Source organism: Enoplosus armatus, chromosome 9 (genome assembly GCF_043641665.1).
Source record: "Enoplosus armatus isolate fEnoArm2 chromosome 9, fEnoArm2.hap1, whole genome shotgun sequence".
In the NCBI taxonomy this organism is placed as follows: Eukaryota; Metazoa; Chordata; class Actinopteri; order Centrarchiformes; family Enoplosidae; genus Enoplosus; species Enoplosus armatus.
Window position 1 is genome coordinate 2506988 of NC_092188.1, and position 22948 is coordinate 2529935.

A 22948-nucleotide genomic window follows, 5' to 3' on the forward strand; every position below is an offset into this window, starting at 1 on the left:
ACACTCTCAGCCAACGTCAGCTGATATGAGCTTATTGCAGATTTATCTGCTTTGGTGTCAGATGATAAATAACAAGAAGTTTCAGTACAGAAATGTCAAAATAAGTGTCAACACTACATAGTTTGTCCACCAGAGGGCCCTGACAGGTTTTGTTTTTCAACTACAAAATGTCCTAATGAGTACATATAAAATGATAATAATAATTATCATAATTGTTTGTTTATGTTATGTGTTTAAGTAAAACAATTATTATTGGTCAATATATGCACTATTCTAGCCCCCACACAACCAGCTCTACCTAAAGCACAGGCCTCACTTTTACTTACTTTACTCACAAACAGACACGATTACCTCTCTGTTCCCAGTTTCTGAACTCAAGACAAAAAGGCTGGAGACTAAAAACTTAATGACTCATTTTAGGCACAAATATAAGCCATGAAAATGAATCAATGTGTGGTGTGAGTGTCAGTATGAGTTGGTGCTTTGACTTTTCACCTTGTGTTGGATGTTATCAGATGGATTTTGTGTAATCACATGAGGATTATATGACATAATAAATAATAGATAAAGTTAATTTTATGAACCTCACACACTTGAAGCAGTGACAGCTAACATCAAAGGGGTTCTGGTTAGCAGTGGCACCATGAAGACAGCTGGTCATCATGAAGTATGTGCCTCCATCTGCTGGTCCATCACTGTACTGCATGCTATGTCCAATTCCAGCCAAATATCATTGAGTACTCCATTGAGGGCAAAAATGTTTTTCTTTTCTCCAGTGGACTGAAACACATCTCATCATGACTGGAACTGAAATGTACAGAAAATATAATTAGCCAGTTAACAGATTAAATAAAACAGTAGTTTTAGGTGTGACTTGTAGTCATGACCTGAGCAGCATCGACTCGTCACTGCATTTCAATTGCATTTCAATTGAATGTTTAAGAACTGGACCCAAGATGCAAATTAGTCGCAGCCACAGTCTGCTGCTGCGGCTCTTCAACGATAAAATAACAAGAAGTGGATATATTATAGCTTTATAATGTATATTAACAATGAATTATACATTACATTTCCTGTTCACCTCCATTTGCCATGAATCAAAGCTGGACACGAGGTGCCTGCTGTAGATACCTGCGGTGTAGGATTTGATTTATGGCTCAGCGTTTAAATTCTTTCATTAGCTCTGTGATATGAGAGATGGATGGTACTGTGCGCTAAATGCTAACATTTGCATGCTATCATGCTCAAAATGATAATGTGAACATGATAATGTTAAGCAAGTATAATGTTTAGCATGTTCACCATCTTAGTTTAGCATGAAAGCGCGCTAACATGCGCTAATTAGCACTGAGCACAAATTACAGCTGAGCCTGATGGGGATGTCGTCGGTCATTAGAACACAAAGAAAATGGACAAATTAAACTTTGACATGATAATGACGCTAGAGGGGAAAGTGAATGTGCAAATTCATCAAACAGATGTTGAGATATTTCGCTGGATAAGTGAAATTCTGACCTCATGGTGGCGCTAGAGGTAAGGTCAGTGAATCTTCTGGGTATCATGAACTGAATAAAATCTCATGGCAATCTGTCCAGTAACTGTGGAGATACATACGTCCATAGAGCTATGCTCATGATACAAAGAGTAATAGTAATACGCATGTCTCTTTTATGATGGCGGTCTGGTTATTGTGCTTAATTTTCACCCTTAAAGTCAAAGCAAAGTTAAATTAAAACCCAATTGAAAATGCATTGTCACAAAGCTGAAAACGGGGCCGTGTCTCTCAGCTCCTGAAGAGATGGCATTTTTGGAAATTCACGCAACATACTTCTGCTGAGCTACCTGACTCCAGACCATCAGATGAGACACCTGAAATCATCTCGTCTTTGTTCAAATCAGAGCAGGTCGAACTCGTTTTCAACCCGTCACTTTCAGCCACCGCCGGCAAGACCGCAGAACCTGCAAGTTAGCCAAAACAGCGTAGATACGTTCAGTTATCACCCACACATTCCACAGTAGAGACAGATTTATAGGCAGAACACGTACAGACACCCCCAGTTTCACCTTTCAACCTGGCTGAATTCTTCCAGTAAAATGAATAAAGCCACAGTGGGCAAAGCTTAATGTTATTTCAGGCAGAGACACCATTTATCGCAATTACAGTTAGATTTGTTGGAAAAGGGGGCTCAAAGAATCTGAGCAGCAACAAGGATTCTGTTGGGAGAACTAACCCCTTACCCTTAACACACATGCACAGTCGGAGGTAGCTGTAAATATTCATGAACATTATATCGTTAGATCTTATGGCATGTGTGTGTAATTACTTTGCGGTAGATATAGTAGGTATAAATACTATATTATATACTACAATACCTTTATTCTTTCAGTTTACTTTGTGTTTATATGTTGCACAATCACATGTTGAATCAAATTTGTGTGTAATGAAATTAAACTACTGAAATTACCTCTTACTGCTGCTAACTGTAGCCACCGTTAGCTAGTTAGCTCAGTTAGACCTGCAGCTCTGACTCGGCCCCGACTGGGAGCTCGGAGCTCCGGGGAAAGTGGTGTTCACACCGCTTAGTAGCTGATAGTTGTGACATCAGACAGAAAACCAGAAAATATTTTCTACATAAATCTATGAATTCATAAAGTTGTTGACTTAATTAAACTGTCTGACTGTTTCAAGGCCCATAAACCAATCACAAAAAGGTTTAGAAAAAGCTTTGAATTAAATGCAGTTAGAGAGTAAACTGCACATCACACTGTGCCAACATTAAAATATCAACACTGTAAAGGTTAGTGTAGAGTCATCTGCCTGCAGGTGCCACTTGCAGCCACTTGATGGCACTATTGATGTGGTTATACAGCTGCTGGTTGGTTGTTATGGCCCTCGACCTTCCTCTCTGTGTGGTCCTCCTCTCTTGGTCCAACAAACCATATCACCGCTTTGCATTTTACAGTCTCTGCTCGCGGCTGCAGCATCACGCCACCAGGGCTTGTGTTTCTGAGGAGTTTCAGCAGAAATGGCTGTCAGACAAGCTGCTGTTACATAATTGAGGAAGCTTCACGACTTTGTAAGGGCCCGTGTTGAGTTTCTCCAGACTGCATTGTGTGCGGTCCTTTGGAGGGCTGCGCTTAATGCTTCGTCACCGTACGCGTGTTAATGAAGACAAAGGATGTCAGGCCGCCTCTGACCCTGACACCCGTCCGTGCTGCAGCTTGACTCAAGCTGTGCGTTTCATTAAGCCGACTGGCTGCGCTGTAATCAGTTTCACCTGCCTGCCTGCAGGGAATCTATCTTTTTAGATATTCTTAGAGTGACGTGTCAATATCCTCAATGTCTCTGAGCTTTCAAATTTTGAGATTTATCTTGCTGTATCTTAGAGGGATAAAGAAACTCATATCTTACTATCTTGTATTTTTAACTGAAAACTGGGTCCTCGACTCTTCAGATGTTTCATATCAGAGCGCTCTGAGATTCATATCAGGAGATGGCTTTACAACTCAACACGGTGACTTGTACCGGAGTGTGGGTTGGCCCTCTCTGTCAGTTAGAAGATACCTGCACCTCTTAGTAGATATTTATAAAGCACTTCTAGTAAAAATAGCCTATGAATCTTGCAGCTCTTCTACAGAATAGACAAACTGCTTTTGCTGCTCTACTAGATTTCAGGAGTGTCTCTGTCTGGAGGTCCAGAGCATGGTAAAAAGGCATCATTTCTTTGGTAGATTTAAGCTTTCTGCGGTATGAGTGAACGTTTGTTAGGATTCATGTAATTAATTGGCAGCTCAATCCAAATTCAACTTTTCTGACTGGCGAGTGTCTCATTTCAACTGGATTGAAAAAAATTTCAAACCAGGAGTCATCAAGCAACTGATGTACTAGTAATACATAAGAGATACGTAAGAGTTTACTAGCAGATAAAACATTTATTGGAGCAACACACTGCAGACAACAGAGGCTTTTATGCAACTATGAGAGCATTTGCAAACCATTTAAATTAGTCTCTGAATAGATCTTGTCTTTGTAAAGTCAGCCAGCATTTTCATTTCAGGACAAAACAGAAGGAGCAGAGCCGCTGAGAGAACAGCGTTCACTGTTGGACAGGGAGGACCAGCAGGCTGACACCAGTTAGATGAGGGTGGTAGACCTTTTAAAGGTCCCATGTTATGCTAATTTCAGCACTAGTTCACAGTTCAAAAAAGTCCTTATTTATCTTCTACTGGCCCTTCATGCAGCCCCCCAGTTCACCGTCTGTCTGAAACAAGCCGCTACTTGGTGGGTGGTGCTGTGCCTGGAGCAGATGACCTGCTGGGGGGGCGTGGCTGAGTGACTGTATAGTTGTGACATCACAACCTTACAGAAGTCCTGACGGCTCGTTTAAAGGCACAGTGTGTGAACACAGGCTGTGTCTCATTACTGCTTGGACTGATCGTTTTGATACTTCCACAGTATTGATACAGCACCTACGGCTGCTTTATAATCAAACATGGAAATCTCACTTTCTTCAATATGGACCTTAATGATGTTTTTAGACGTTACTGAGTCCAGCTTGGATCCGAGAAATAAGAGATATGAGGAAACAGCATAACATTTTTATTGAGAGGATGTCTGTGGAGCAAAATAAAACAATCATTGAGCGATGCAAGGAGCTGTGATAAAGTACCAATATGTGTAGGTATGAATTGGTTATTCTTATATTACTACTAAAACATCAATCACCCACATCTCTGCCGTTTCTTTTTGTCACAACACAGTTTGGGCACATGTAGGTGCTGTTTTGTTCACATAACTGGGCCTATTGTTTCAAATAACTTATATGGAGTTGTAACATGAACAACTTCAGGACAGTCATTTCAGAAGAGCTCAGTGTCTCTCTGCTGCCGCCTGGTGGTGGGAGGGTAGACTTGTTTGTGCAGCAGACAAACCTGCGTCGTCTGCTGGCTGCAGTATCATGACACCAGAGCTTGTGTTTCGGAGGAGTTTGTGCATAAATGCATGTCAGACAAGCTGCTGTTACATAATAAATGAAGCTTCACTTCACTTCACTTTGTAAGGGTCTGTATTGAGTTTCTTCAGACTGCATTGTGCGCGGCCCTATTAAGGTCTGCGTACATCCTTTAATGCTTCGTTGCCCTACTTGTGTTGATGGCGACAGATGATGTAAGGCCACCTCCGTCAGGCTCTGTGACCCCGTCACACGTCTGTGTTGGAGTTTGTGTCAAGCTGTGCATTTTATTAAGCAGCTTTTTAGATGTTTTTGTAGTGAAATCTCAGCATCTTATTACCATACAGACCTTCAAGTCTTCAGCAAAGGGCTCTTTTCTCTTTAAATATCTCATAACAAAACCCACATTTTCAGAATCTAAATTTCTTGTATTGTAGAGTTTAAATGAAAACTGGGACGGTGATTTTAATGACCTTTTTCTGCTACTGGACTAAATGAGCAACTTGAAACGTACGTTTGAATCTGTGAAACTGTTGTGTTTGTATCATCTGTAAACACTGATGGTATCATGTTGTAGAGAAAACGAAACACTCCAACACAAAGTCCTGTGCTTTGATCATCTGCGTGCTCTTTATTATTATTCATTTTCATCTTTTCTTTTAGTAGTTATTGAATCACTCAGGGTCAAACCAGGAGTCATTAAGAATGTGATGTATGAATGTAATGAAACCATATCTATACAAAGACAAGATCGAGTCAGAGGTAAATTCAAATGGTTTGCAAATGCTCCCATAACTGCATGAAAGCCTCTGCAGTGTGTTGCTGGAATAGATGAATAGATTTTATCCGCTAGTCAAAGTGACTTTACAGTGTTCTCTCTTTGAAATGAACAGTCATCATGTGCCTGGACAGCGTCGTCCTTTCAGAACTAAACAGAAGGAGCGGAGCTGCTGGACGAACAGCGCACTGTTGGGCTGGGAGGAAGGGATGACGTGAATTAACCCAATCAGACACTGGGTGGTGCTCAAGGCTGCCGGTAAGCTTTGAAAGGTCTTATATCTTATATTATATTATTGCATTGGAATGGGTGTAAACCTGCAGAGCGTCTTTTCACTTCAAATGCTACTAACTGGCCCGAGGAGACAGATTTCTTTCTTGCTTCTCAAAATAAGAGACGTGGAAACAGGAAAACATCTTTATTAAGATGGAAGACACGTCGAGTCGTGATGCATCTGTTGCAACATTACAAGGTGCTGTGATCGAGGACTGACTGGAACCTTTACATCCCCAACATTGTTATAAAGAAAGGGTTATTGATTTATTGTGAAATATTAGACTTGCAGTCTTTCTTAGAACCAGGGTCCTCCTCCTTGCTTTTCTTGCTGCTCTTATCGAAGTCGACAAAGAACTCATTGCAGGCGACAGTCAGCGCAGCAACCAGAACCACAAACTCCTGGAAGTCAACTTCACCGTCCTGGTTTTCATCCAGGTCAAACATAATCTTCTCCACCATCATGGGGTCGTTGCTGGCCTAAAACACGAAGAAGCAACATGAAGAAAAATGGAACCAAGGAGAAAATTGTTTCTCAAGATCAAATCTTAATGGCAACTGCAGACACTAAAAGGTCCTTCCCAAAGTGATTTGACTTACTTATAATTCTGTAATCTGAATGAATTTGGAGTTGAAACATGAAACTGGAATTAACTAAAATAAACATAAAGCAAAATTAACACTCTTCACCATCATCATCATCTAGAGAAAGGTTTGTTAGACTTTATTGGCATATTTTGGCACAGCAGCTTATACTTTTCATTTTGGTGTTGGGAAAAGAGCTCCGACAGCTTCCTCAGAGTCTTCAGCGTACAATCACCCACTGAAGACAATAATACTCTGTTTAATGTCTCCCTGACTGTCACGTCCTCTTGTCAGGGACAGCTTTGTTTTCGGAATAAGCTTTTTAGCATTCCATTCCTTCTTTATTTCTGTCACAGTTGTTCTTCTGTGCTGCTGTAATGACACGTTGTCGGCAGCTGTATTAATATTTGTTGTTGTTTTTCTTCTCGGGTCACCTAACATGGAAACTGACACTGCTAAACTCGTCTGTGCTATAAAATTAATTTTTCTCTCTTTGGTAACATTTTGGTGAATAAAACCTGCCCACAAACAGAACGGATCGGGCAGCATTTTACGGCAATTTTAGGGGTGTCGATGTCATTCGGGTTGTGGGGGGGGGGGCATGGTGAAGTGCCCTCGAGGGTGCCCTTCCAATGGAGAAGAGGCGATGCAGTGCTTTACGGGCTGTCCTACCTGCTAGAATATGAACTGGCCTCTACGTGGTTAAAACAAATAGAAACTCACTGCGTGGAAGTCGGCGAGTTCTCCCTTTAACAGGCTCTTCAGCTCGGCTTTGCTCAGCTTGTACTTGTCGCCTTCTTTTCCAGAATAAGAGTGGAACACCGAGATGAGGCCCTCCATAGCTGTTTGCAGGTGGGAACACATTTTTCAGTCCTACAATTAATACCTAGAAGGACAAGTCAAGAGAGTCACTGTTAAAAAGACATTTTATGTAGTAGTTGACGTCATAAGGAAAATGGCATTTCACTGCAATTTTGTGGATTCCACTGGGAACACAGAGGAAGAAATCGTAAGTAAGATCAGATCAATCAAAGCGTGTGGTTCAGATCTGTATGCAGAGAACCAGCAGCATCCATCACCTCCACCAGCTCCGGTGCAGATGAAATCCTGGAGTGCAGGAAGATAAAATGACTTTTCAGCAGGAGGCAGGAGAAAGAAATCATTATCAGGTTGCCAAAGATTTTACTTTGCAGTGGTGTTGAAGGGCAGAGGGTGAGACGGTTCAGGGAAGTCTTTATGTAGCGGTGCACAACAGATGCAAACTTTTTCTGAAAGTGAAACAAAAATTTGAAAAGTAAAACAAAAAAAGGAAAATATAAAAGACATTCTGCTTTATCACGTTTCAGCTTTCAGGTTCATCTTTTGTCAAATCATCGACTTCCGTCAGTCGAGGTCACCTATGCTTTCATTTTATGCAGTGCGGTAAAACAAAGTGCCTCCAAATATCTCAAATATCTCAGTGTTAATGTGTTCATTAACACTTTCAGTGCTTTGTGACAGATAGGTGACACAGTTTGTAAATGAACTCAAACCTACTGCATGTCTGTACTGAAATGTCTTGTTAATCATCGAACTGAAGTGTAAAAGCTACTTTCACATTTACTCTTACAGTCCAGAAACCTTGTTGCTGGGTTCAGACTTCTGGTCCGAAGCACATAAACAAAACGCACCATGTTACACTTGTTTACAGGACTCATTTTTACATACATGCATCTACATGTTACTAACCGCCTGAGTGAGCCACTCAAACACATCCTCAAATAATGAATTTACAAGTGAATATCGGCTGATTGGGAAACACAATAGAGGGAACTGAATAAATTCCTTTGTGAACGTAGAACACGACATCTGAAAGCCGCTGATGTCTGTCAAACTCAGCTTGAGGCCCAATAAAATGCAGGTGGGTTGAATAGCTAACCTTACACCTGCATCAGACACCTGAGAAGCTGCTACAGGGGGGCTGAGTCAGTTCACCTCCATGAACCAGCAGAGGACAAAGGACAGACCCCCCCCCCCTGCAGGGCAGGTTGCACATACTGCAAGATAGATTTAGATCCTGGTTAGCATTACATTACATAAACTAGCTGAAGCCTTCATGCGGAGGATGATATTGTACTCTGTATTAAGATTCCTATCTGGGAGAGGAGAGAGCTCTCGTCTGTCTGTGTGAATAACTAACTCTCAATCAGTTTGAGAGCTACATCACTCCTCTGAATGATGCGGAGCCACATTCCCTTGATTAGTCTCGATAATTGCCGTTAATCATTCATTCCTGCCGCGATCAGGGAGCTAATTAAAAGGCTCTGAGTGTCAGATTCCAAGCTGGTGTTAATTATCTGAGGCAGAGACTAAAGCACGAGCATTTTGGAGATGTTAGAAACAGACCGCAGGTGCCACACGGAAATAACAAATACAAAAAAGAAACACTGCGTCAGTTTCTGCGTTTCACCCTGTCTCCCTCCTCTGGCCCTCCGCCAATAAACATCAGACAGCAGGAACTCACCTGGACGCCTGAGCAGGTGCTGGTGGAAGCGGCTTCAGCTCTCGCCTCATCACTTATATGGGCTCCTCTCACCTGCGCACAGAAATCAGAATCAGATAGGCGCCTCCCTCCGGCTGCAGCAGCATCACCTGCTGCACAGGTGAGCCGCCCGGCCATGTAAGGCAGCCACGGCCGCTTTATGGCGGCGGCACCTGCCAGTTAGGCACGTAAGGACCTGAGGACCGCAGACATTACCGACGTTATTTACATTTCTCAAAAAGACACAAAAACACATTTAGTTAGAAACCAATGAACAATTAGCCTAAATAATTAGAAACGGATTTAGTCCCTAATTCAATACTGTAATGCTTAAATTATCCTCAATTAACAACATGTCTCTTATATTATAACTGCATTATTCGTTATTCATTGCACTAGACTCATTATAGATTGCACTGTTTGAAGTTGAAAGGCACTTAAGAGAAGATTCAAACAACAAACTCTCTCTTTAGGTCAAAATGTCAAGTTCTTCCCTTCCAGGGAAACAGAACACCATTGCATAAACAGTCGCTTTCAACACACACTTTTATCTTTAGGAGCTTTGCAAAATCCCTGTTGTCAATATGCCAAATGTAGCACTCTCAAATGTCTTAATTAATATGAGAGACATTTGTCTCCGATGATATTAACTATCTTCTGACAAATAATACAAGAATCAGTCTGAAGCAATTCCTTCCTTTTTCCTGTCTGTGTGCTGCCATTCCTTCTGTTCATTTTATTAGGCCTCACTTATGCTTATTAGGTGTGACTAATGCTTTCCTGCAACATCATTTGCAATTAAGGGAATGATTATGCTTGAATGAGTAGCAATACAAATTAAGTGCAGGCCAGTCAGACTGAGACCCTCTTTTCACTGAATGCAAACCATTAGGGCTGATTTACATCAGTCTCTCCAGTTCACCAGTATAAAGGCTTTATGGATATTTGCATGCTTCCAGTTAAACATTAAAATTGTGGCCTCATTCCTCAAAACCAAAGTACATTTGATACAGTGCTGCACAGAGAAAAAGAGTCACAGTGGTTATGAGATCATTTAGTAAGGCTTGCGTAGCTCTTCAGCTGTATGTACTGTACATACACAGCACAATATTTTATACACAACGTCTGAACACCTCGTTGAAGTAATTTCCCTGATTTGGAAAATGTCTTTCATGGACTGGCATTGTCTTGAAGCAAACTAATGTTTCAGAATTCAACAATTTGTCCGCATTATTAAAGAAAACCTGAAACTTCCTCAGACTGGAGAGAGATTATATCTATTATATCTATTCTTGGGTTCGAGGAAAAGTAATAGTTTAAAGATGAAACCCTTTCTTTGACTTGATTAACTGAGACTGACTGGATGTGTGACCCAGAAAAAGAGCCTCTCATCGCTCTTTTATGTGGGAACCCAAAGCAACCATCTCTGATTACTGACCAGAGTTGGTCTATTACCTGGAAACTGCAGAGATCCACAAGTAGTGGATGGGTGACATGCATCCAACATAATCCCACTTCTACAGTCATAACTAAAACAGTTTTTATTCGATTACACAATAATACATCAATGCATTGTAAGAATTATGAACATCAGGCTTTTTACAATACAAAGGAGGCTCATACTGTAAATATTATAACCAGAGCAGGAAATACAGAAAGTATTGACATGCAAGGAGTCTGCACCAAAAATAAACATGTCTGTTTTGCACACTTTTCCATACCAGCATGCCTTACATTCAGGAAATGCATTTATACATAGAACATTTCATATATGCTGTGTTGAAGACTTGTGTGGCATGTTTACTCATTATTAATGTGAATACAAACCAATTCATCATTGATTTCTGACATGCTGTCTGTACTTAGAAAACACACCCCGAGCTGAGTGGCGTCACATCAATCATCTGCTGAGACTCTCCCTCTGTCTGTCTGTCTGTCTGTCTGTCTCCCTCTCTATGTGTCTCTCTGTCTCTAATTGTCTCTCTGTCTCCCTCTCACTTTATGGAAAAGTAATGACAACATCAACCAGAAAATAGTAAGTTCAAGAGTGTCATCTACTGGCCACTTGCAAACTCTGCAGATTACCTTAAATTGTTGCACAATACTGACTCAACACTGAATGTTCCCCCCCCCCCCCCAAAATGCTTTCAAGAAACATAAACCATCATGGCACAAGTGTGAGCTCAACTCAATTCAAATTCATCAATAAACACAAACAAGCTGCAAAGACGTCATATTTTTTCTGTGACAAATTGGAAGGCAACCAGTGTTGCTTCCTTCAGATGATAACCACAAGGTTACACTCACATTCCCAGAGAGGAAGTGCCAATGGGAAATCAATGAGGGGTTGGTAAACCACTGTAACCACAACAATGTCCCATATCCTTAAACATTAGTAACTTAAAGCACGTGGTTGGAAGACGTTTAATTTTAATGTCCTGAAGGAAGCCCTGCTCAACTCAAAGCACAAAAGTCAACAGGAGAGTCTGAGCAGGCTCGGTTGGTGATTTTGTCATCGCCAACCTAGTTCAGATTGAATAACATAGTTCCTAAAAATGTGTCTGCCCAAACTAGCTGGTAGGTTTCACTATGAGTATTTTCCCTCAAACTTTATGTTGAACATGTATGCAAAAACAATTCTGGTTATATACAATATATAAGTCTTTATATACTGTAACAGTACCAGTAATGCTCTATTCTGGCATGTACAAGTCTATTACAAAACTACATTTTGGTACCTTACGACTGCTTTCAATGTTGTCAATGATGTTATCGATGATCCACCTTCCTGGCATGAAGTCCCTCTCGTGAATACACAGACGATAGGGGTCCCTGTTGTTCTCCAAACAGGGCAAGAGCTGGTCCCTCACCCAGTCTGCATCAGAGTGGCTGTAGGATATGAAGGCATGATAAGTAAAAGTCTCTGATTCCCCTGCTGCTTTTTCCTTGTGAGCTCTGTATTTGGCCCTGATGATCTGATAAGTGGCTTTTGTGTACCATGGGAGGTCAAAAATATAGCAAATAAGCATCAATATCAAGATCACAGCTGCAGTGGATGATGATGACTATTCTGATCTCATACCCACTTGTCCTGGAAAGTATTTGGCTATGACTGTGTTGAGAAAAGGCCTCTGGGTGGTAACACCTGCAGCTCCAAGGCCAGTCTGTGAGGTAAACCTTTCCTATTGATATTACCAATCTCCCCCACATTGTACTCCTGTGAAGTATCGGTATTATATGGCCTGTGTGGCCTTCGACGTGGCCGTGGATTATCAGAGTCGGAACATTCATAATCTCAAACCTCTCAGGGCAAAGAATGTAACAGAGCACGGTCCTTTCACAATGTGGCTCCTGTCATCACATCTTCCTGGCACCTCGCTTGTTATCCGGAGCGCGACATGGGAGATCTCATTTGAGCCTCTGAGTTTGTGTCCTTTCAGCGCCTGTCAGCAGGGCCGCCGGTCTGAGGCGCTTAGAGGGACAGCGGAGCAGAGGGCATCAGCTCGGCCCTCGGGGGTGACGTGACAGAGTGCCGTGGGCAGGGAGGGGTCGTGTTATTGTCTGTCATCGTAGTGAGAGGTTGACTTTTGCTCCCAGCTTGACATAACCTGCACACAAAAGGTCACCTGAGTTCAGGCCTTCACGGAGACAACACTGAAGGAATGTGAGCTATCATACAATCTTTATTTTTTAACCTTTTGGTCAAAATGCCACCACAGGGATTCGTCTCTGATTTGACAGCTCATCATTTCTCTTGCTTGTGGGTTCTGCTTCTTTGTCCGCATTTGGTTTTGCCACTTCTGGCCTTCTATCGTCTGCGGGGGGCCCAATCACAGAAGCACCTCCCATAGATGAGGTTCTTCTCTTCACACTGTGGCCCCCCTCTCTGGTCATTGCTGGCTTGCCAAGAACACTCTTCAGCTGCGCCCAGAAAAACGGCTGCTGGTTGACCTGCTGGGGCCACTCCAGGTACGTCTTGGTACTCAGCATCTTCTTAAGCTTGCAGTATTTGCTGGGCAACGAGCTGGGGTCAATGGGCTCCTTCACCACTAGTATGACGTCACTGAAGGTCTTTCCCATTGCTCTCTGCTGAGCGAAGTACAGCTCATAGTTGCACCAGTCACTGTTAACGAAGTGCCGGGAGAGGACAAATATTACCTGGGGAGGGAGGAATGACAAAGAAAGGAAAAGAAAACATGGATTACAATTGCACTGTAATATTGTCTTCCACATGGATGATATGGTGAGCTATGGGTTGTGCTGGTTAGGGTGATACTCAATGTAAAGCAGCCAATCAAGAGCTTTCTCTCACCATGTCTCTTAGACACCAATTTAACACGCAGAATCGCATGTATTACCACCACAAAGGCTGACTACTGGCTTCATTTCTGCTGGATCTTGCCAGAACAGGAACTGAGACCTCCCAGATTGGGACCGGCACCTATTTGATTGGATCCAGCACTTCCTTTGTCACTATCAAAATCTGTAAATACAATTTGTTTTTATAAGGGGTTGGTAAACCACAACCATGGGCCAGTCCTAAAACATTAGTAACTTAAAGCACTTGGTTGGAAGATGTTTTGTTTTTACGCGCTATACACAGCCTGGAAGGAAGCATTGCTTGAGACTCAACAGGAGAGACTGAGCAGGCCTGGTTGGTGATTTTACCATCACAACCTTGTCAGCTGAACTAGATTAGTTCCTAAAAGTGTGTCTGCCCAAACTAGCTGGTAGGTTTCACTATGAGTATTTTCCCTCAAACTTTATGTTGAACATGTATGCAAAAACAATTCTGCAAGTCTTTATATACTGTCACAGTTACAAAACTACATTTTGGTACCTTACGACTGCTTTCAATGTTGTCAATGATGTTATCGATGATCCACCTTCCTGGCATGAAGTCCCTCTCGTGAATACACAGACGATAGGGGTCCCTGTTGTTCTCCAAACAGGGCAAGAGCTGGTCCCTCACCCAGTCTGCATCAGAGTGGCTGTAGGATATGAAGGCATGATAAGTAAAAGTCTCTAATTCCCCTGCTGCTTTTTCCTTGTGAGCTCTGTATTTGGCCCTGATGATCTGATACGTGGCTTTTGTGTACCATGGGAGGTCAAAAATATAGCAAATAAGCATCAATATCAAGATCACAGCTGCAGTGGTCGCAACACAGATGATGATGACTAGTCTGATATCACAAGCCACTTGTCCTGGAAAGTATTTGGCTATGACTGTGTTGAGAAAGGCCTCTGGGTGGTAACACCTGTAGTTCCAAGGCCAGTCTGTGAGGTTAACCTTTCCTTTTGATATTGTGTCCTGGACGAAAGCATGCAGCTCACATGTGCAATGGTAAGGATTGTTCCCTGCCCTCAGTTGAGACAGTTGAGGCATGTCTTGGAAGGATTCCTTGCTAATGAGACCATACGAATTCCCATCCAAAGCTAGAGACTGCAGTGACGGACTTTCCCACTTAGATGGGATGAACTTGATTTTATTCCCACTTAGCAAGAGCTCCTTCAGGTTGGTGGCTTTCTCAAAGTACATCATGTCCAGCTGGTCCAGGTCGCAGTAGGACAGGTCCAAGTAGTGCACTGTGGTGGGCAGACAACTGAGGGCTTCACTTACGAATTGATTGTGGTGAGCGATAAGCCGAGTGATGTTTTTTTGCCAAACGCAGTCCCGACTGTTTTCAGCAGATCCCAGTTTGTTGTTGCTCACATCCAGTACCCGCAGCTGCTGGAACTCCCTTGTTAGTGATGACAGGTCTTTTAAGCTGGTCAGGTCATTGGTGTTCATCTTGAAGGTGTGAAGATTCGGCATGGTGCCCTTGTAATCACACCGCTGGTTGAAGACGAAGTGATTCAATAGTCGATTATTGGAGACATCCAGAAACTCCACGCCTCTCATCTCAACCCAGGCATCGCAGGGCACAGAGTTGAAGTACACGTACTGAATAGACAGTTCCTTAATTTTGTTGAACCAGGTGAAGCGCCAGTCAAATCGCAGCACATCAGGATTGCTGATATACCTAAAAGAAAGAGATTTTTAATTTTTAAACTTTTTGTTATCATTGAAAATCATAATATATATATATATGCCTTGTGTACCAAATGTGGTACAACCAAAATTTTATGTTTAATTGGTGTAATATTCCAAATCAGCTGTAAACTATGCTGTGCAGTGCTGCCAGCACGCTACATCAGCCAAATGGTTTGTTTTAGATATTAAAGTAGAAATGGTTCAGTTCTGGAAATGTTATAAAGTCAGTGGGAGGAGCTTAGTCAGAGTATTACATAGCCTGGGTGCAAAATCCTTTGCACTATACTTACAAGGAAGTTTGTTATGTGTGCAGTTTCCAGTTTCAACATTTTTTTGTGGAAAGACTTGAATACTTAGACTAAACTTAAACTTACATTATGTGAGGTTAAACTTCTCAACCAACACTAGAACTGATGGTTTAACTGCTTGTAGACATCATGGGGCAGAGTCGAGCAACATATAATATTACAACAAGCAAATTAATTTTATTTCGCCGTGGCACACAAAATGAGAAGATACTCACCAAAGATCCAACTTGTCCAGTGACAGGTCTGTGATGCTGGAACCTGCTCCGCTATCAACAAATGTGGGCGAACGGGCAAAGTCGATGTACTGAAGTCTCAACTTTTTGATAGGGGCAACTTGTAGGTTAATTAAAGCCATCCTCAGGAGATTCTCATTGAATTTACCTCTGTGAAAGATGAGCTGATGGGCTGTGATGTCCTTTAAACCCTGGAAAATGTCCTCCTCTCCCATGTAGTACATGAACTCAAAGAGGTTGCGGAACTGGATGGCGCTGAAGGTCTTGTTGGCGAGGTCACGTAACATGTGAAGGAGAGCATTTGGCCGTTGATCTATGGCCATATCAAAGCCCATCTGCTTTGTCTGGATGGCTTCTAAACTTCCAGGTTCGTAGTAACTTAGATTGGAGGAACATTTGATGGCAAAACCTTGTAACTTGATGTTCTTCAAGGACTGAAAATCTGCTTTTTTTAGGCCCATCACCAGAGGGCCACCCATAGACAGAATTTGGAGTTTAACAAATTTTGAGAAATTATCAGCCAAAGTGGCATGTTTGTAAAGATTGTTGGACATTGAGAGTTTTTTTAGATTCAAGAGAGGAGTCAAAGCTGTGGCAGGAATTTCCTGCAGGGAGTTATTGAAGATGTCAAGATGCTCCAGTAGTGTGTTTTCTTTAAAGGCATCATTGTCAATGTGTGAAATGTTATTGTACTGCAGCTGAAGGGTGCGAAGCCGAGGGAGGCGGAGGAAGTCATCAGCATGGACAGCTTGGAGTTTATTGTAGGAGAGATCTATATTTTCCAGTGTGGATGGAAATTGTCTCCATGGGACACTGTCGAGCTGTCTTCCCAGACAGTCTGCGGAGCGGCCAGAGTTGTAGATGCGACACGATCCCTCATCAGTGTTCATGGTGGGGGGTGAAGATGGCGTTGGGGATGAGAGTGCACCAAGAAGGACAGCACTAAAATGAACCAATTTCCAAATCATCATGACAGACCTGAAGAAAGAAGAAAAGGCATTTCATCCTTTATTCCAATGAAAAAGTGGCAGAACATTGACAAATTGTTTTTGGAAGCTCAATGAAACTGTTAACGCCTCTCTTCAGAGATGCAGAAAGTAAATGGAAAATGGACTTCACATATATATCGCTTTTCAACCTTAACGGCTCCCAAAGTGCTTTACAGATCGGTCTCATTCATCCATTCACAAACCGACGACGGAGCTTCCAAGCAAGAAAGTACATTTGCTTAAGCACAAGTTTGAAATACTGGTACGCTGTCTGCTCCTTTTCTTTTTGTGACAGTCTCTACTTTTCTTCCAGTACATTTCCCCCCCCCCCCCGCAGAACAGAGGAGGATGTATAGCTTGCATTCTCTGTGCTAAGCAAAAATAAATTGCTGCCACAACATTACACCAGTTCTCTGAAATAAACTGCCATCTAGTTCCTGTAAACCCCCAAAATGTAAATATAGCACTGAGAGAAAACAGAGAAATCAAGATGATAGAGGCATGATGAGACAGACTTTGGTCAATTTTCTGTCATTTCCCATTCAATCATAAATGTGCCTTTGCAGACGTTTAGTTTCTCCTGCAGGGGAAATGAGCCTTGCAAGAAGCACAAAAGACAACAGGCTACACACAACACTCTGCAGTCATTGTGCGCTCTCAGGCAGAAAATCTGCATTTAGAAAGACATCAGACTTATCAATATGAAATAGACATTTTCAGTCCCCAACTGTACAACAGCACTTGCATTATGCACTGCACAGTACTTACCCTCTTAAAACTAGTTTTCTGCTTAAGGCTGCGTGCTGACTCAAATCCTGTCTCCTAAACCTTCATTTTTATGTTGCTGGTCCAAGGCTATACAAGCTTTATAACCCCCGTTAAACAGTGTTAGTTTTATCTAGTCCAGAAGTGACGTGACTTGAACAAACATTTATGTCTGTGCGGATATGGGCAGTGTAGAAAAACATTGTTTCCTTATTTATTTTAGATAATCTGTGACAGCTTGGGCAACTACCAGAATAAACCATAGTGGGAGATCAATACATTTAGGTTTGATTCAGAATGAGAACTAAATTAAAATCACTTTGCAGCAGCTGCAAAACACTTGACATTGAGGGGAAGATGGTGAATATTGTTTGTAGCTTTTCCAGGGAGTTGAGGAATCGCAACTAAATTAAGATGAACTAAACCAGTATTTTGTTATTTAGATGTCTATTACTGAAATGTTCAGCCATGTGAGCAATAAGGAATTAGATGGATTGTGATCCAACAGGCATCCGTTTAATATTTGGTCCATTACTCCTCATTCCTTCCAGGTCAACAGTCATCCGAATGACTCATTGTTGACATGTTCTTCAAGATAAATCTTTGAATGAATAAATGCCACCTTGTGTTTACTGTGTGACCATCATCTTCCTTCCTTGACATATAAAAATTGTCTGGGCGAGAAAACAGCAGCAGTTGCTTCATTGAGGAAACAGAAACAATCCTCAACTATCTAATCTGGTCAACGGCGAACAGCTGTTCCTGGAAACTGACGGTAGATTAGATGAACATCAATAATATTGACTTTATGAAACTACTCGCATGATGTTGTAATATCACCTGGCAAATACAAAGCTTTGGGAATCTATACGATTTTGCCTCAGACTGTTTAAAATGCATTCGTGTTTAAAGCATTCAGCTGATGTTCCCAACTGAGAGTTCATGGTCTTTTGCACATGATGTAGCAATTGTGAAAGGTTGTTTTTAGGTTTTTAGGGCAGTAAGATCTGTCTTTGTGATCCACAATCACAGTTTTGAATGAAAACCCAAAGATTTCACCATGGGTTTTTTTTCTATCTTCTTATTTTCTACCTAGGACAGCCCAAAAATGTTGGGGTCTTTAGTCAAGTCTTACATCTTAAGCTCTGATTGATGGACATTCTGGCATTAGCAAAAATCAAACTGACTTTTTTTGTCACAAGCACGTCTATTTAACCAAAATCTTCCTCCGTAAGTGCATTAAGCGCTGAAGACATAAAAATCCGATAAGCACTATCCATTCTTTGTAGTCTTTTCTCTGTTTACATAGCATCTGGTGATGACTCAAGTGAAAAAAATGAAGGCTGCCTCAGGCGAACTCCGTTTCACGAGGTAAGGGAGGTCAATCAAACCTGCATAGGTCTAGAGTTCTGAGTTCATGACCTCCAGCTAGTTTGACATTAAACTGCCTTGCAGGAGTTTCTGTATCAGGATCTGATGTAAGAATTTAGTGGCTGACTCGTGTATGTGCAGTTTCCAAATGCAAAAGAACCTTCCTGTTCTGTGTTGTATGCAGCCTTACCTGTGAAAGGAATGTGCACAAATACGCTGCCAGTGCTGCAGGCTGTATTTCATCCTGATGGTGAGGTGGTGTTGCAACACACATTTTAGTTTTCAGGTTTTAAGATTTCTTGGTCGTGCAGGTCGGCCCACTGCCGGGTTCATATAGCGCTAGCTGGAATGACAACTGGGAAACCCCACAAGAGCATGAGGAGAGGGAAAATATTTGTTTTTCTCTGCACCCGAGAAATAGCTTTCACAAATCCTGTCATGTCTATAGACTGACACCCTTTGCACCCAGTTGAACAGGTGTGGCAGCAAAAGGATGCAACTGACACTTCATCTTCCTGAGTCAGTTGTGGTGGTAGGTTTCAGTGTGACAACAAGTTCGAAAGGTACACTCCCTGTCCCAAAAAAGTGACAAGTTGTTTACCAATCAAAGATATTGTGAAAGTCTGCCAACCAAAATCATTAGCTCGCCAGCCCCTGCAAACAGAAAGTAGTGTTTGGTGTTTGTAAACAGTTTGTGTCGGGGGTGACCAAATGCACTGCACCGGCAGGGAACTTTGCTTTACTTTTGCAGCCTTGTGTGCCTTTTTTAATTCTGCACATTCTGAATCCCTGTCAAAACCTGCCACCTACATTACTGCATTACTACATTATTAATGTGTAAAATCACTGAGGTTCTGAACTGCTCTGGACATAAGACTCAACCAGAAGGTGATCTGTCCGTATAATTTTAGCCTGATTTGCCCAGAACTTATTGCGATGTCTGGCTAAAATATAGACTAATAAAAGGAATGACATTCTTTGTCTAAATAAACTTCTGTTCGTACTGTATTCAAGCTCACAGGAGGATAAAGGTGTTTCAGCAGGTGAAGTTGTGCTCTACTGCTGGTATTATGTGGTCAGTGTACATGCACTGTAGGCTCCATAGTGAGAGGTGGTAGTCCTGCACTGAACCAGAAATAATAAATGGCTCTATCATTGATTAAGCTATGCTATCTCTCCGATATGCCACGAATGGCGTCATCCAGTGAGCTCACAGCTCTATTACTGTATCTGATATTTACCTAACAGTCAATAGTTGGGGGCAAACAGCTCTTTCATTGACATGTGTTGGCAGCACTGTGCCCACTGCCTCTAAAGGACGCATTAATCTGGCAGCAGACTTGTTTTCAGAGCGTCCTTTGCTCTGGTTTAATGATGCTCCGTGTTTACGTGCTACAAACAAACACAGCTGCACTTGAGCTGTGAACAGGTCATCGTGTTCATCCACCGCGGCAACAGATAGTCCAAATGTTTATGTGCTGGGGTTGTTCATGTCATCAAGTGATCTTTTCCTTTTTTTTTTACTGTGCTGATGCCTTATGAAGGCTCAGAGCTGTAGTGTAACTAAATGAAATAAATTAGCTGATCTTAGCTCTACGCAATGTTTTAATGGAAAATTACAAATGGTAGCGGTGGAAACGGGAGTGGGCAGGAAGTCGTCTTTCAGAAAGGAAGAGACAACTCAACACCCAAAGGTGAAATATTTAGCTTCCTGATCTTGTTGTCAAAGCATCCTCCAAAATAAGTAATTTAAGTCAGAAACAGTCTTTCAAACGTCACAGACCTTTGTTACAGCAGAGTGTATCTAATATTAACGTTTATTAGTCGACAATTAGTAAATAACATTGTTATCAGTCATGTTGTATTTCAAAATGTTGATGTGATTTATACATATTATGGTGTAGACCTGCTCTATGTGCCCTGAGATAACTTCTGTTATGATTTCTTCTGTTCCGCTATATAAATACAATTAAATGGAATTGAATTGAAATGAATTGTTTGAGTGCTCTTATGTTGCACATGTTGGCTCGCGGTTGCCACACTTCAATGGAACAGAGCCATTGTTTATGTTATTAGTTTCACTTGGGCGTTTCCTGCTATGACAAGACAACACGTCCACAGTGAGAAAGGTCTGTTACGTGGGTCTCATGGTGAATATTATATTTTGTTTTCAACTTAATGTTTCTGTTTCAACTGTACACATGAATTTGTAAAAATGTACTTACAAATAACAAGAGAGTAGGGTGCCTTGAGGCATCTTGTATTCACTCAACAGTTCCAAGACTTCAAAATAAAAAGATTAAGGTGTTCTGTCTCATTGCAAAAACTGAAAAGTCTTTATTTCAGAAAAATCGAAATATTGTCCAGTGTGGCCTCCAAAAAGGGAACAATGCTCTGCACAGAACAAGGTGTACTGTATGAGTGTGATTTGACTCCACCTACATGCCATTGTCCTGTGCTCTGTGCTGTCCTGTGTGACGTGGCCAGTGAATGAGTTACCAACGAATGAATAATCAATGAATAAGTAAAACCAGAGAGTGAAGTGAAGCCTGATTTAGATTTACAACTTGTCCAAAAGCACCAAAAACCTGATGATGCACTAGAAGGAATGAGAGGGCGAAGGGTCAAGATATTTGTTAACTTTCAAAATGAATCAGTTTCAAGTATTTTTGTAACAAGGTGTTTTTTTTTTAACCTGAATTTGATCATTTTACTGTTTAATAGATCATAAATGAGACAAGAATTAGGGTGGAATAGGACAGATGGAGTGTCTCTGGGGGCCGGGCCTCACTGGTTACTGTACAAAAACACAACTTTTTAACTTTATTCACTGATGTTGGTGAAACTGGATCATATTTTATGGAGAAAATCTTTTCTGGTTTTCCCTCTGATGTCCTCCGGCTGCCATCTGATGGACCGATAGCTTTACTTGTTGCTACAGTAACCACTATGTGTAGCTTCCGCTAGCTAGTTATCTCAGTTATCTCAGTTAGCTGTGCAACTAGCAATCCTGTCAGCTTTAAAGATTAAATAAAGCTTTTTTAGCTTTACTGATCCTCCTGTGCTAGCAGTATAAACACCAACACTCCCCCGGCACCAGCACCCTAACCCAATGACAATGCAAAGACACAATGAAAAATAAACCCAGGGCCTGTAAGAGAGAGGGTTCTGCCGTCCTGTCTCACTGTCAGCCACACACTTCTCTAGGAGCTGCCAGATAAAAAGGGTTTGCCTTTCAACAAGACCCTTTAAAATAACTTATGACATAAATAGAAGTAATAAAGGACCGAGATGATGTGCAAAGTAAAATTGTTTGAAAAAGATGTAAGAGGGCAAAACAGCAGCAGGGATCCTGTGACTTCAGTATACAAACAAATCCCCAAGAAACCACAAGAGTCTTGGTCACAACTTCTGCTCACTCTCAATAAAACCTGCAGCTTGTAACCCTCTCAAAATGGCTACCAAGAACACGTACCGTGTATCCGTGCCTCACGGTGCCGAAGACGAAACTCCACGGACGTTATCACCCAGGAAGTTTTAACACAACAGCTGCTCAAAAGTGCCTGAAATCAGCCCGTTTACCATTGGAGCTTCACGGGTGCCAACAATCAAGCAGGCTGATTACCGGAGGAGACAAGTGTCTTAAAGGAGAAGACTTGTGTTGGTTTATCTTCTTATTATTATCAACAAACCAACAATGAACCTACCAACAAGTACTCACGCCTCAGAGCTCCATTGTCGAGCGATCTGCCATGCAGATTATGTCTGTTTTGTGAAATCAATGGAGTTTTTGGACACAACGACATTATCTGTATCAGGCTTTGGCAACACAGACGATACTTTATAGTGGGATTTGTTGGTTTTGGTCTTTGCAGGGAAGTAATTAATAAAAACAAGACTCTACACGAGTCTACAGCTACACTAGCAGCTCAGAGAGGTTGATTTTGGCTGCTAACATCAGCAGGCTAACATGCTCACAACGCCAAAGTGAACTTGCTGACGTTCAGCTCATATAATATAATGCAACATCAGCTGAAGGTGAATCAGAATCAGAAATACTTTATTGATCAACGGGGGGGAAATTGTACAGTACTGGTGCTCCCATTCAAGATTAGAAAGCAGCATAAATTTAGAAATAA

At 41.7% G+C, this 22948-nt stretch overlaps 1 protein-coding gene across 1 annotated transcript; it reads right to left on the minus strand.

The window, feature by feature from the left end:
* Positions 1-6176: 6176 nt before the first annotated feature.
* tlr18 (toll-like receptor 18) lies at positions 6177-16652 on the minus strand. The gene is made up of 7 exons (XM_070911757.1): positions 15667-16652; positions 13950-15132; positions 12824-13267; positions 11848-12084; positions 9092-9163; positions 7312-7452; positions 6177-6483 (listed from the first exon to the last, which is right to left on the minus strand). The coding sequence occupies exons 1-7, from the start codon at positions 16650-16652 to the stop codon at positions 6271-6273; spliced, it is 3276 nt and encodes a 1091-aa protein (XP_070767858.1). The 3' UTR covers positions 6177-6270.
* Between the last annotated feature and the right edge of the window lie 6296 nt (positions 16653-22948).

Coding starts and splice junctions, on each gene's coding strand:
- tlr18 (XM_070911757.1), bottom strand. CDS start 16,652: ATGATTTGGAAATTGGTTCATTTTAGTGCTGTCCTTCTTGGTGCACTC. Junction 13,268..13,949: donor ACATTGAAAGCAGTCGTAAG/GTACCAAAATGT, acceptor CTCCCTCCCCAG/GTAATATTTGTCCTCTCCCG. Junction 7,453..9,091: donor GCACCTGCTCAGGCGTCCAG/GTGAGTTCCTGC, acceptor TAGGACTGAAAA/ATGTGTTCCCACCTGCAAAC.